General features: G+C 41.0%; 1 protein-coding gene and 1 long non-coding RNA gene across 9 annotated transcripts in view; one reads left to right on the top strand and one right to left on the bottom strand.

Moving 5' to 3' along the window:
* UNC13B (unc-13 homolog B) overlaps positions 1-14513 on the bottom strand; it is a 352877-nt gene that overhangs the window by 109350 nt on the left and 229014 nt on the right. For 6 of the 8 annotated variants that reach the window (XM_075839917.1, XM_075839926.1, XM_075839936.1 and 3 more), the window contains 4 exons: positions 11546-11595; positions 6927-7005; positions 4001-4075; positions 741-960 (listed from right to left, as the gene is read on the bottom strand). In XM_075839917.1, coding sequence (XP_075696032.1) covers positions 741-960; positions 4001-4075; positions 6927-7005; positions 11546-11595 — 424 coding nt within the window. Of the gene's footprint in view, positions 1-740; positions 961-4000; positions 4076-6926; positions 7006-11545; positions 11596-14142; positions 14166-14513 lie in introns of all 8 variants that reach the window. The other 2 variants (XM_075839897.1, XM_075839888.1) reach the window with 1 other exon arrangement.
* The window catches only part of LOC142662079 (uncharacterized), a 31938-nt gene that overhangs the window by 11646 nt on the left and 5779 nt on the right, over positions 1-14513 (top strand). The window lies entirely within an intron of this gene.

A 14513-nucleotide genomic window follows, 5' to 3' on the forward strand; every position in this document is an offset into this window, starting at 1 on the left:
AGGTGAATGGAATATAAGAGTCCTGTGTGATGGGTTAACTAAATAGGAGTAAACATGGAGTCTGTCTGATCCCACTCAACATGTGATCTCGAGTATAGAGGTAGCCAAAGGGTTAAAGCATATAAAAACAGGACTAAACATGGCGCCTTGCGGATGACAGACTGCCCAGGGGGTAAGGGATCAAAGTCAGGTTTAGTCCTATTCATGTATAGTAGAAAATTGTTGGCTTCCCGGTGTTCTATATAAATACCCAAGAATACACAAGAGTATACAACTCCCTAAGGTATACAAAGCGTTAAGATCTGCTAAAGACAGCAGCATGGTGGCAAAAGAGGATTCTGTAATTCCAGCCTGAAAATAAACAGTGGCAAATGCCATGCAGAAGCGCATCAAACGCTGAGCGCTGAGGGAAGATCGGAACCCAAATGATACCCTGTGCTGTCATCTATAACAAGTGCCAGGCAGGTGGCAGACACATTTAGGAGAGAACAGTCCGAAAAGGTTATAAAACTCTGCAATTTGAGACCTCGTCACAGTTGGCGAAAGGTTAACCATGGCTACACGCCGGGCACAGACGGTGGCTCTGGAATAGGGGCCTAAGACAGATTGGGTGACTGAGAAGAAGCTGCATGACATTGGACATAGGGGGCACTGCAAATCTATGTCTTGCACCTTGGGGCAGAATATGTAGACTGTAATAAGTAGCTGCTAATAGAGTACGCAGTTGGAGTGTTACTTACGTTGCAGGCAATCAGCATTCAATAAATCTTGGCACTTCTCATGACACTTGACGCCACATTCGGTGCAGCGCATTCCTTGCCTGGCTATTCCCCACAGCAGGCCTTCACATTCGTAGCAGTAGGTAGGGGTTGTGGCAGTCCATACCTCAAAGTTGTGAGGGGTAGTGCAGGAAATGGGGTAGATTAAGGCTTGTAGAGTCTTCTTATACACATGTGATTTCTGAAATAGAAAAGATACAAGCAATGTATGTGACGTGTACTGTACTAGACAGGGACCAGTATTATAGTAGTTATATTCTTGTACATAGGGGGCAGTATTATAGTGGTTATATTCTTGTACATAGGGGGCAGTATTATAGTAGTTATATACTTGTACATAGAGGACAGTATTATAGTAGTTATATTCTTGTACATAGGGGGCAGTATTATAGTAGTTATATTGTATATAGGAGGACGTATTATAGTAGTTATATTCTTGTACATAGGGGCAGTATTATAGTAGTTATATTCTTGTACATAGGGGCAGTATTATAGTAATTATATTCTTGTACATAGGGGCAGTATTATAGTAGTTATATTCTTGTATATAGGGGACAGTATTATAGTAGTTATATTCTTGTACATAGGAGGTAGTATTATAGTAGTTATATTGTATATAGGAGGCAGTATTATAGTAGTTATATTCTTGTACATAGGAGGCAGTATTATAGTAGTTATATTGTTGTACATAGGGGCAGTATTATAGTAGTTATATTCTTGTACATAGGGGCAGTATTATAGTAGTTATATTCTTGTATATAGGAGCAGTATTATAGTAGTTATATGCTTGTACATAGGAGGCAGTATTATAGTAGTTATATTCTTGTACATAGGGGCAGTATTGTGGTAGTTACATTCTTGTATATGGGGCAGTATTATAGTAGTTATATTCTTGTATATAGGAGGCAGTATTATACTAGTTATATTCTTGTACATGGGGGACAGTATTATAGTAGTTATATTCTTGTACATAGAGGCAGTATTATAGTAGTTATATTCTTGTACATAGAGGCAGTATTATAGTAGTTCTATTCTTGTACATAGGGGTCAGTATTATAGTAGTTATATTCTTGTACATGGGGGACAGTATTATAGTAGTTATATTCTTGTACATAGAGGCAGTATTATAGTAGTTATATTCTTGTACATAGAGGCAGTATTATAGTAGTTCTATTCTTGTACATAGGGGTCAGTATTATAGTAGTTATATTCTTGTACATAGGAGGCAGTATTATAGTAGTTATATTCTTGTATATAGGGGGCAGTATTATAGTAGTTCTATTCTTGTATATAGGGGCAGCATTATAGTAGTTCTATTCTTGTATATAGGACAGTATTATAGTAGTTATATTCTTGTTCATAGGGGGCAGTATTATAGTAGTTATATTCTTGTACATAGGCGCAGTATTAAAGTAGTTATATTCTTGTACATGGGGCAGTATTATAGTAGTTATATTCTTGTACATAGGGGCAGTATTACAGTAGTTATATTCTTGTATATAGAGGGCAGCACTATAGTAGTTACATTCTTGTATATAGGGGCAGTATTGTAGTAGTTATATTCTTGTATATAGGACAGTATTATAGTAGTTATATTCTTGTATATAGTGGAAGTATTATAGTAGTTATATTCTTGTACATAGGTGGCAGTATTATAGTAGTTATATTCTTGTACATACGGGGCAGTATTATAGTAGTTATATTGTATATAGGAGGTAGTATTATAGTAGTTATATTCTTGTATATAGGAGCAGTATTATAGTAGTTATATTCTTGTACATAGGCGCGGTATTAAAGTAGTTATATTCTTGTACATAGGGGGCAGTATTATAGTAGTTATATTCTTGTACATAGGAGAAGTATTATAGTAGTTATACTCTTGTATATAGGGGCAGTATTATAGTAGTTATATAATTGTACATAGGAGGCAGTATTATAGTAGTTATATTCTTGTATATAGGGGCAGTATTATAGTAGTTATATTCTTGTATATAGGGGGCAGTATTATATTAGTTATATTCTTGTACAAAAGGGACAGTATTACAGTAGTTCTATTTTTATCTGTAGGAGGATGTATTATAGTAGTCCGTTATGGTGTAGTAAATACTTCATGCTGTACCATTGATGTTCCCATCACTTGCAACTGGAACTGCTCTTGAAACCTCACAACTAAAGCTCATGAGATTACACTGCCCTGTTTCTGATGTCTTATGACTAATTCTATTTACAGTTTTTGGGGTCTCTGTAATATGGGGTAATTTTATCATAGTCTTCTGGGGGATATATGAGCTCTGTTTAAAACTTGGTGGGATACAATTATTCTAGACTTGTGCTTTTTATAATAAACCACAAAATTATCTGCCAGATGCTTTGAAAAAGCAGATTCTTATACCAGCGCTCCCATATGGCAGAAGAATCCTCCACACAATACCGCCTCTCAGAATCTGAACTTAAATAATCCTGAATAAATTATGACGTGGTTGTGGGGAGACGCAGGGTCCCCAAGATAATTCCTCTTCAGGATCCTTAGATTGAACTCTTCTCCTGCACAGTTTTACATCTATCCGCATTTACAGGCTCGGTCCCTCAGTCCAAATTAATAGTACATTATTCATAAACCACGTATGGTTACCAACCATGCTTGTGTTTTATAAGATCTGCAGAAGCCGGGGTGCGTACAGTGAGGCTTGGCAGCAGCCGGGGGTGAGTACAGTGAGGCTCGGCAGCAGCCGGGGGTGAGTACAGTGAGGCTCGGCAGCAGCCGGGGGTGAGTACAGTGAGGCTCGGCAGCAGTCGGGGGTGTGTACAGTGAGGCTCGGTAGCAGCCGGGGGTATGTACAGTGAGGCTCTGCAGCAGCCGGGGTGCGTACAGTGAGGCTTGGCAGTAGCCGGGGTGCGTACAGTGAGGCTCGGCAGCAGCCGGGGTGTGCACATTGAGGTTCTACAAAAGCCGTGTGTGCATTCAAAGGTTCTGTAGCAGCCGGGGTGAATATTATGTGGTTCTGCACTAGCTGGAGTGTGTATTCTAAAAAGGTAAAACATTTTTGTTTAGCTATTTCTCAGCAGAGACAGGAAGATGGCAACCAGGACACAGTCCTGAATCATGGGTTGTTTTTTCACAGGGGGCTGGGCATTGTATGGGGAGATCAGAATTCTGTATTTCTGCTGCAATTTTTCTGACCTACGTTGAGATATTTCACTTGTAGAAGAATCACACTTACCAGGTCTTCGTCCTTGAGTGACGTTCTTGTGGCCATAGCTGAGGTAATACCGGCCTTCCTGGACTGCACCAGGGACTGTGAGAATAAGAAGGACTTGTAGGCAAGCAGAACTGAAATAGACATTACTTTAATCGTTCCTCTAGATCATACAATAAGAGCGCAGCTGATTATTCAGATCACTTGCAGGATTCAGGACAGTGACGTGCCTGGGGGAAAACAGTACCAGACACAAGATCTGAGAAATAATGGCCTATATGACCTCTAGATCAGCTTTCAACCTGTTGGCTGAACATCACCGAGATCCATGTGTCATAACTCACGGTGCTGGCATCAGCATTCCGGATGAGGTTTTCCATCGGCGGATCACTCCCTGAATCCTGTGCTTCTTCTATAGTTATGATTTTGGATCACAAAAAGCAAATCATACATTAGGCAATAAAATATAGAAATTCTACAGGAGAAACTGCTACATGGAAAGAAAATCTTATAGGGAGGAAAGAAAAACCATAGTGGGGAATTACATGCCCATGGATGACTACGCTCAACAGCAGACTAGAAATACAAGTCAGTGGGGCACCCTGGCATGCTTGTATGGGTGGTAGATCCTACTGAATGGGGTCAAGCGCTGAACGTAACAAGACCCTGCCATTCAGTGTCCATCACTGAGTATAATGAACCTGGAGGTACAGTATGAGGACTCGGTTATGGCATTTATCAGTGTCTTGGTCATGGCACTTCATATAGTCTTAACAATGTCTGAAAGCTGCAGCTGATACAGTTTCCAGATGTTTAATGCTGTAATGCCACCCCACACTTTATATTTTGCACAGCCCCATCTTTGGAGATACCCATTAGGCAGTGCATCTTCAAAACGTTGCAAAAGGAGTTGTGCCAGATGCCCATCTATTGTAACAGACCGGTCAGGCACAGGTCCTCTGTAAAAAGGCACTATGCCAATTTACTTAAAACGCAAGTTTCCGATAAGAATTTCCACCAAAAGCAAATAAAGCATAGGAAAAACTCAGGACAATGGACATTTGCCTAGCACTGGATCTTAACCCATCAATATCTGCAAGATGTTATCTAACAGTCAGTGAAATGTAATAGACTGCATCCAGCCGGTCAGAATGAACTGGCACTTCCATTGGGGGAGGGAAGTCGAGCTGCCAATGCAAAGCAACCAAGACCAGTTGTCCCTTCATGTCTTTATTGGAAGATGTAAATGTAACGCTATTGTGCGTCTATCTGTGAAGGTTTTCAGTAGACGGCATATACAGCCGCACAATCCGTAAAAGAGAATAAATCAGCTATAAGTGGAAATATGGCGGTCTACGTATTAGAGTCCATTAAGTCAGTGATGTAGGCAATGCTGCTAGCAAAACAAAGGATTTATAACAACTTATATTGCAGAGGAAAGGTACAATGCTACTAATGCAAGGGATCCAAGGCTTGCTGCTTACTGTGGAGAGAAGCTACTTACCATCGCCTGTAGAATATGAGGGACAGCAGCATATAAAAGAATTGTAAAACGTTAATTCAGATAGAAAATCATGTGGAGAAGAAGGGTCGGTAACATTCATTGTGGGACTCCCTGCATCTAGTTCTCAATGTGTATGGGATTAACCAGGAGAATGGAGAAAAAGGACAATATTTTGCACAGGATCAATCACTGGAACCACAGAGATTAAACCCAAGGGAAAAAATCATGTGAATAAACTTGTCCTGCGGCGGTACAGCCACCACCAGGTTACAGCTGGGCCCCCGCAGCAGGACACCCCGTGGTCAGCTTATCATCGATGGACCTTTCTAATTAAAAGTGATAATCCAAAGCGAAGAACCCCACAACACTAAAAAAAAAAAAAAGGATGACTATCAATTTCTCGATACTAAAGGATCTTCTGATTAACCCTTGACAGCTAAGGAAGATGTCCTTAAAGGGGTTGTCTCATGAACAAAACCCCTTTCTAAAAAGAAGGCGGCTTCTCTAACCCCAGCAATCAGCTGTTATGGCCACGGGAAGCCATGGCCAGAGACACATTTCCGCTGCTTGGGAATCGTACATTACATATCCAGCCAGGAAGACCTTAATATCGTCTCTACACCAAAAAAACTGATCACTTCTAAGGCCTTGTTCACATCTCGTTTTTCAGCAAGTCAGAGGTATACGCTGGGAGTTTTCATTAACCTATGACTCTGATGTATGTCACTGTACATGTCGGCTATTAACTCCCATTGTAAAAAAAGAAATAAAGCATACTGTGTGGTACACTTTGTGTTTTATTTTACTTTAGACCATGCTTTTCTATAGTAAAAAAAAAAGGAAGGTATCCGACACTGCATATGCCAAAAGGACATTCTTTTGGCATAAGCTGGGTGCATGGGGCCTATGGGCATGTTGGAGTATACATCTGGAATTACTCCAGGCATATACCTTCATTGTGCCGGAAAAACGAGGTGTTAACAGAACCAAAAGGAAGATGTCCATACTAAACTCTAATAGGAACGGGCTTACTGGCCATACCATCCTGAGCCCACAAGGAACAACCTTACCATTGACCTACTGCTAAGACCTACCAATTTCTATTAGTTAACAAATATGTCATTAATATTGTAACACCACATAAAAAATAAAAAAATAAAAATGAAAAGGAAGACGCCCTTACCAACGTCTCTAAGCTAAGATGAGTGGCTTTACCTCAACATTCTTGATCTAATCTCCACTAAATATGGTGGTCCTTATTAACTTTGTAGAGCTTAGAGGATAGGCCATACCACTTGTAAAACTAAAAGCCACCGTCCTTCTAATGTAACAATGAAACTGATGACTTTCCCTTTATAGCGCATCAGGTCACCCTGATCTCCACAAGATCTAGACCCATGTATTTAGTACAGTGCAATTATTCAAGCTCCATCATCTCAGACTTACCAAATCGCTAACCAAAGGAATAGGCTTCTTCTTGCGAAGGTCAGGCATACTGTCAATCCCATACAAGCCTCCGGCAGGCCTGGAGGAACAGACACAGTGAAAGCTAGAAAATATACTTACACAAAAGAGCGACATAACTCAGAAGTTGTAACATAATAGTACCAGGAGCAACAAATCGCTGCAATCATTAGTGATCAGAATGTACCAAACAGCAACTCGGCTATCAGGTCAGACACACGATAGATGAAAGAGCACAGCACTTATCAATGAGACGTCTAACAAAGGGGAACGTCTCCTTATCTGTACAGTTATACAATGCCAACGCTCAACTATATTACAAGCTGGACTCACATCTCATACTGTAGCTTGCAGCAATCTCATAAGAAATATATATATATATATATATATATATATATAAAAAGTCAGGCTGAGCCTACAAATGTATAAATTTAACACCCACTTGCTAATCAGACAAAGTCTAGATAATTGTGAAATGTCGTTTTTAATTTTTCTAGGACTAGAATATAATTTGCACCCACCGTAGTAAAAACCCCAGCAAAATGTGTACATGCACCTGAATAGTGCTGCCTGGTTTGAATGGTTATTGTTGTAATAAGAGTATACATTTATAAGTGTGGCTAGGACATAGCAGTAGCCAATGTAGGTACAGATAGTACTGTCTCCCTTTCTCTTCCTGTAAATGATGTAGTTCAATATAGTACTGACTCCCGGTCTGTTCCTCTAAATGTTGGTACAGATAGTACTGACTCCCTGTCTCCCTCTTGTAGATGTAGGACCGGATAGCACTGCCTCCTCTTGTAAATGATATGGACCTAGATCGTACTGCCTACTTCTCTCCCTGCAAAGGAAGTAGGCACAGATAGTACTGCCTCCCTGCCAATTATGTAGGTAGAGATAGCACTGCCTCCTCTTGTAAATGATGTAAACATAGATAGTACTGCCTCCCTTTCTCTCATGGTTAAAGACGTAATTACAGATTGTACTACTTTTTTTCCCTGTCTCTCCTTCTAAACGAAGTAGCTACAGATAATACTGCCTCACTATCTCTCCCTTTAAATCACGTGGGCACAGATTAGATCTGCCTTTGTCAATCTTTGTGAAAGGAAATAAAAAAATAAATATATATATATATATATATATATATATATATATACACACACATATATATACACACACACACATACACTCATATATGCATACATACACACACATATATATACATATACAAGTTAAAGTGTATGTTCACAAATGCAAGAAGTCTAGCAAGCAAAATGGGGGAGCTGGAGGTCTTGGTACTGGAAGAAAATATAGATATAGTTGGTGTTGCTGAGACATGGCTGGAATCTTCACATGATTGGGCTGTAAATCTACAGGGTTTCACACTGTTTCGGAAAGACAGGACAAAAAGGAAAGGTGGTGGTGTATGTCTGTATGTGAGAAGTGATATGAAGGCGAGTGTGAAAGAGACAATAGTGGGTGAATACTGTGAGGAGGCTGAAACCTTGTGGGTGGAACTAGAAAGGGAGGTAAACACTGAAAAAAAATTACTTTTGGTGTAATCTATAGACCCCCCAATATAACTGAGGAGATGGAAGTTCAGCTATATAAACAGATGGAGCGGGCTGCACAGGCGGGTACTGTAGTGATAATGGGAGATTTTAATTTCCGGGATATTAATTGGTGTCATGGTTCAGCTTCAACTGCAAAGGGGAGACATTTCCTCAACTTGTTGCAGGAAAATTTTATGGGCCAGTTTGTGGAAGACCCGACTAGAGGTGAAGCTCTGTTGGATCTGGTCATTTCTAATAATGCAGATCTTGTTGGGAACGTCAATGTTCGTGAAAACCTCGGTAACAGTGATCATAATATAGTTATATTTTACCTATACTGTAAAAAACAAACGCAGGCTGGGAGGGCAAAAACATTTAATTTTAAGAAGGCCAATTTCCCCAGGATGAGGGCTGCAATTCAGGATATAGACTGGGAAGAACTGATGTCAAATAATGGGACAAATGATAAATGGGAGATTTTCAAATCTACTTTGGGTAATTATAGTGCAACATTTATTCCTATTAGTAACAAGTATAAACGACTAAAATTAAACCCCACATGGCTTACACCTTCTGTGAAAGGGGCAATACATGACAAAAAAAGGGCATTTAAAAAATACAAATCTGAGGGTACATCTGCAGCCTTTGTAAAATATAAAGAGCTTAATAAAATCTGTAAAAATGTAATAAAATTAGCAAAAATACAAAATGAAAGGCAGGTGGCCAAGGATAGTAAAACAAATCCCCAAAAATTCTTCAAGTATATAAATGCTAAAAAGCCAAGGTCTGAACATGTAGGACCCCTAGATAATGATAATGGGGAGTTGGTCACAGAGGATCAAGAGAAGGCAGAGTTACTAAATGGGTTCTTTAGCTCTGTATATACAACTGAAGAAAGAGCAGCTGATGTAGCCGGTGCCAGTGCTGTTAATATATTAGTTGATATACCGAATTGGATGAATGTAGATATGGTCCAAGCTAAATTAAACAAAATAAATGTACACAAGGCCACGGGACCAGATGGGTTACACCCTAGAGTTCTTAAGGAGCTTAGTTCAGTTATTTCCGTCCCCCTTTTCATAATATTGAGAGAATCTCTAGTGACTGGAATAGTGCCAAGGGACTGGCGCAGGGCAAATGTGGTGCCTATTTTCAAAAAGGGCTCTAGGTCTTCCCCGGGTAATTATAGACCAGTAAGCTTAACATCCAACGTGGGGAAAATGTTTGAGGGGCTATTGAGGGACTATATACAGGATTATGTGACAAAAAATAGTATTATAAGTGACAGCCAGCACGGTTTTACTAAGGATAGAAGTTGTCAAACTAACCTAATCTGTTTTTATGAAGAGATGAGCAGAAGTCTAGACAGAGGGGCCGCTGTGGATATAGTGTTTTTGGACTTTGCAAAGGCATTTGACACTGTCCCTCATAGACGCCTAATGGGTAAATTAAGGACTATAGGTTTAGAAAATATAGTTTGTAATTGGATTGAGAATTGGCTCAAGGACCGTATCCAGAGAGTTGTGGGCAATGATTCCTACTCTGAATGGTCCCCGGTTATGAGTGGTGTACCCCAGGGTTCAGTGCTGGGACCACTATTATTCAACTTATTTATTAATGATATAGAGGATGGGATTAATAGCACTATTTCTTTTTTTCAGATGACACCAAGCTATGTAATATAGTTCAGTCTATGGAAGATGTTCGTGAATTGCAAGCAGATTTAAACAAACTAAGTGTTTGGGTATCCAGTTGGCAAATGAAGTTTAATGTAAATGTAAAGTTATGCATCTGGGTACCAACAACCTGCATGCATCATATGTCCTAGGGGGAGCTACACTGGGGGAGTCACTTGTTGAGAAAGATCTGGGCGTACTTGTAAATCATAAACTAAATAACAGCATGCGGTGTCAATCAGCTGCTTCAAAGGCCAGCAGGATATTGTCGTGTATTAAAAGAGGCATGGACTCACGGGACAGGGATGTAATATTTCCACTTTACAAAGCATTAGTGAGGCCTCATCTAGAATATGCAGTTCAGTTCTGGGCTCCAGTTCATAGAAAGGATGCCCTGGAGTTGGAAAAAATACAAAGAAGAGCAACGAAGCTAATTAGGGGCATGGAGAATCTAAGTTATGAGGAAAGATTGAAAGAATTAAACCTATTTAGCCTTGAAAAAAGACGACTAAGGGGGGACATGATTAACTTATATAAATATATGAATGGCACATACAAAAAATATGGTGAAATCCTGTTCCATGTAAAACCCCCTCAAAAAACAAGGGGGCACTCCCTCCGTCTGGAGAAAAAAAGGTTCAACCTGCAGAGGAGACAAGTCTTCTTTACTGTGAGAACTGTGAATCTATGGAATAGTCACCGCAGGAGCCGTCACAGCAGGGACAGTAGATGGCTTTAAAAAAGGGTTAGATAATTTCCTAGAACAAAAAAGTATTCGCTCCTATGTGTAGAAATTTTTTCCTTCCCTTTTCCCGTCCCTTGGTTGAACTTGATGGACAGGTGTCTTTTTTCAGCCGTACTAACTATGTAATGTAACTATGTAACATGACTGCACAGGATATTGGCAGCGGTAAGGTTGGCGTGCTATGCCTCTGCGTGTGACATCACTGATCTATGGTCCCATGCTCCACGTCTTCTGCGTTGATGCCTTGAAGTAAGACTTACTGGGTGAGGCCCCATGCACACAGCCGTAATTTTGATCTCACGGACCGGGATTACAGCTACGGCCGTATGCAGGGGGCCTAAGAATAACCACTACTGATGCTTCCTGCTCTCGTAAATCACTCATCTGCTTTACAATAGGTTTCATACACACACACTTGGTATAATAGAAGCCTTCATTCCACATACATCTAATCATTGACTCAATCATGACGACTGCTCCCTGTACTCAGTGGACTCCAGGTCACGCTGTAATCTGCAGAGCATCTCCCCTGTACTGTATTGTGTTATTAATCAATTATTCCCACTGATCAGACAAACATAAAAAAGTGTTGGAGAACACAATCAGAATAATAAAAAAAGAGCTCACCCGCCGCCTTTAAACCACGGTGGCTTAGATGGGTCCCCGTCATCTTGTGTCTGATGGAAAGAACAGAAATGCAGGTCAAGGTCAGGACATAAATGGGAGTTAGGCCCGTGCTACACCTAAACCTTTTGTAGCGCTACTGATTGATTTTAACTATTGAGCTGCAGTCCAAATAAATACATTGAGTTGTATGCAATCTTGTGGACTACAGCGGTCACTCAATCAGTAGTGCTACAAAAAGTCTCCATGTAGCCCCGGCCTAAAAATACAGATCAGATACAAATATTATTACCAGTGCACACATACAGCTCCCGTCTCTAGTGCACGCAGAAAAAATACAAGTCATACATTTCACATTATCAGCAGCATACACACAGCGCACATGTGCAGACGCCAGAGAACATGGATAGTATATATATATATATACACATACATATCCCTCCTGTCTCTACAGTACATGGATGGTCTGTGAGAGCATTTATGTCTTCCCATTCTAAATCCATAGGCATTGAGATGGAGTTGACCCCCCCCCCCCCCCTTTGCAGCTATACCAACTTCCACTCTTCTGGGAAGACTTTCTACAAGATTTTGGAGCTTGTATGTGGGAATTTTTGGCCATTCATCCAGAAGAACATTTGTGAGGTCAGAGACGGATGTTGGGGGAGAGGTCCTGGCTTACTATCTCCGTACTAGTTCATCCCAAAGATGTTGGCTAGTGTTGAGGTCAGGACTCACCCAACCATGTCTTTATGGACCTTGCTGTGTGCACTGGGGCACAGTCATGCTGGAACAGAAAATGGCCTTCCCCAAACTGTTCCCACAAAGTTGGAAGCTACAATAGTCCAAAATGTCTTGTTATGCTGAAGCATTAAGATTGCTCTTCACTTGAACTAAGAGGCCTAGATCGACCCTGAAAAACAACCCCATAGCATTATCCCTCCTCCACCAAACTTTACAGTTGGCACAATGCAGTCAGTCAGGTAATGTTCTCCTGGCATTCACCAAACCCAGACTCGTCCATCAGACTAGCGGATAGAGAAGTGTGATTCATCACTCCACAGAACACGTCTCCACTGCTCCAGAGTCCAGTGACAACGTGCTTTACACCACTCCATCTGACGCTTGGCATTGTGCTTGGTGATGTAAGGCTTGCATGCCGCTCCTCGGCTATGGAAACCTACGCCATGAAGCTCCCGGTGCACAGGTGCGGATGTTAATGCCAGAGGTTTGGAGCTCTGTAGTTATTGAGTCAGGAGGGCTTTCATGTACTATGCGCCACAGCACCTGGCGAACCCTGCTAAAGCGATCAGGCTTTCCACTCTATCCGTGTGTGTATCCCCAGGCTCTGACACTGGACTGCATTCACTGGCACCCTAAATATCCCAGTGAACTCACCTGTACTGATTTAGGCTAAGGAAAAAAACATGTACTAGAGCCAATCCAATTCTCATGATCGGAGATGGCCCTAGAAGAGGGGAGTCCTGTGGATAGGTAAAAAATATATATAAAAATGTATGATTCTGGGAAAAATCCTTTTAAGATTTCTGCTTTCCATCAACGACTGGGAACAGTCCTCTCCCATTCCTTAAAGGCCGTTATACTGTGAACCGCCGCTACAAGTGAGTTAGCGATTCACAGTAGGAGCAGTGACAAGAATGTTTCCATTCACTGGCAGCAGAGTTCTTAGGGCCTGTTCACACAGAGTTTTTTGACGAGTTTTTTGACACTGAAACCGCGCCGCAAAACTCGTCAAAAACCGCACGAAAATGCCTCCCATTGATTTCAATGGGAGTTGGACGAGTTTTTTTACCGCGAGTAAAAAAAACACGTCGCGGTAAAAAGAAGCGTCATGACCCATCTTGAGGCGGTTTCCGCCTCCAAAACCCCATTTCAATCAGTCAGAAAGTAGAAAAAACGCCTCGACGAGTATTTTGACGAGTTTTTGTCAAACCACTGTGCAGAAAACGTCTGGAGCTGTTTTTGCAGGAAAAAAAAACTCTGTGTGAACACAGCCTTAAAGTGTGAAACTGAAACGGTTATTTTTTCTATTGAACAGTCAAAAACACACATTTTGTGTACTGCCACCTGCGCAGGCAATAAATACATTCATCATACACAGCTAGACAGTATAACATATAGCACAGGTATACATCACACCACACAAGTCAAATAAGAAAGCATTTCGGACAGATGTGGGATGGGGAGTGTTGAGGAGGGGGTTAACAAGCCTTAAACCTTATTGAGAGACAGAAATGCCAAGGGAAGTGGTGGCAGGAGAGGGGTATCAATCTATTTCATAGGCGTCTGGACTGTCTGAGATGGGATAATCTCGGAGCAGACCAGCCTGCGGCAGTCCAGGACGGCATCCTTTCCCTTCTCAAGGTGAGAACAATCCTGGAGAATAAGGCGCAAGGCTTCTTGCATAGTACCAACAATGTGATCCGCAAGAAACTATAGTACGGAATGGTACTCCAGTCACATCCAAAGTGGCATTCACCATGCTGCTGGCTTCCACTGACTGAATGGGTTACAGTCCACCCTAAGACACCATAGGGGGCGCCATGCAAACATAGACAAGTACAAAAAAAACACACAATAACCTGATATTCAGCTTTATGCCCCTCTGTGCAGAAAGGAAAGAGTGAGAGAAAGTGAAGATTAGTAGAGACAGCGACCAGTCCGGTACACAGCAGGACTGGTAACCAGGGGTCAACTAAATGGTAACAAAACCACAGCAATACACCAGCGCTAGAGCCGGCCGTAGAGACCAGCGAAGCACAAAACAAAAAATATTAAAGCCCAATAAATATTGAAAACAAAAAAAAATAAATACAAAAAATAAAAAAAAAAGAGTCAGGGTCAGAAATGATTGTCTTGTCACTATAGAGTGTGTTCATCATTGATAGGACTACTTCAGTAAGCATATATGACGTCTTAAAGGGGTCATATTAATTATTTTTAATGGAGCTCA

The sequence above is a fragment of the Rhinoderma darwinii genome, chromosome 1 (assembly GCF_050947455.1).
Source record: "Rhinoderma darwinii isolate aRhiDar2 chromosome 1, aRhiDar2.hap1, whole genome shotgun sequence".
NCBI lineage: Eukaryota > Metazoa > Chordata > Amphibia > Anura > Rhinodermatidae > Rhinoderma > Rhinoderma darwinii.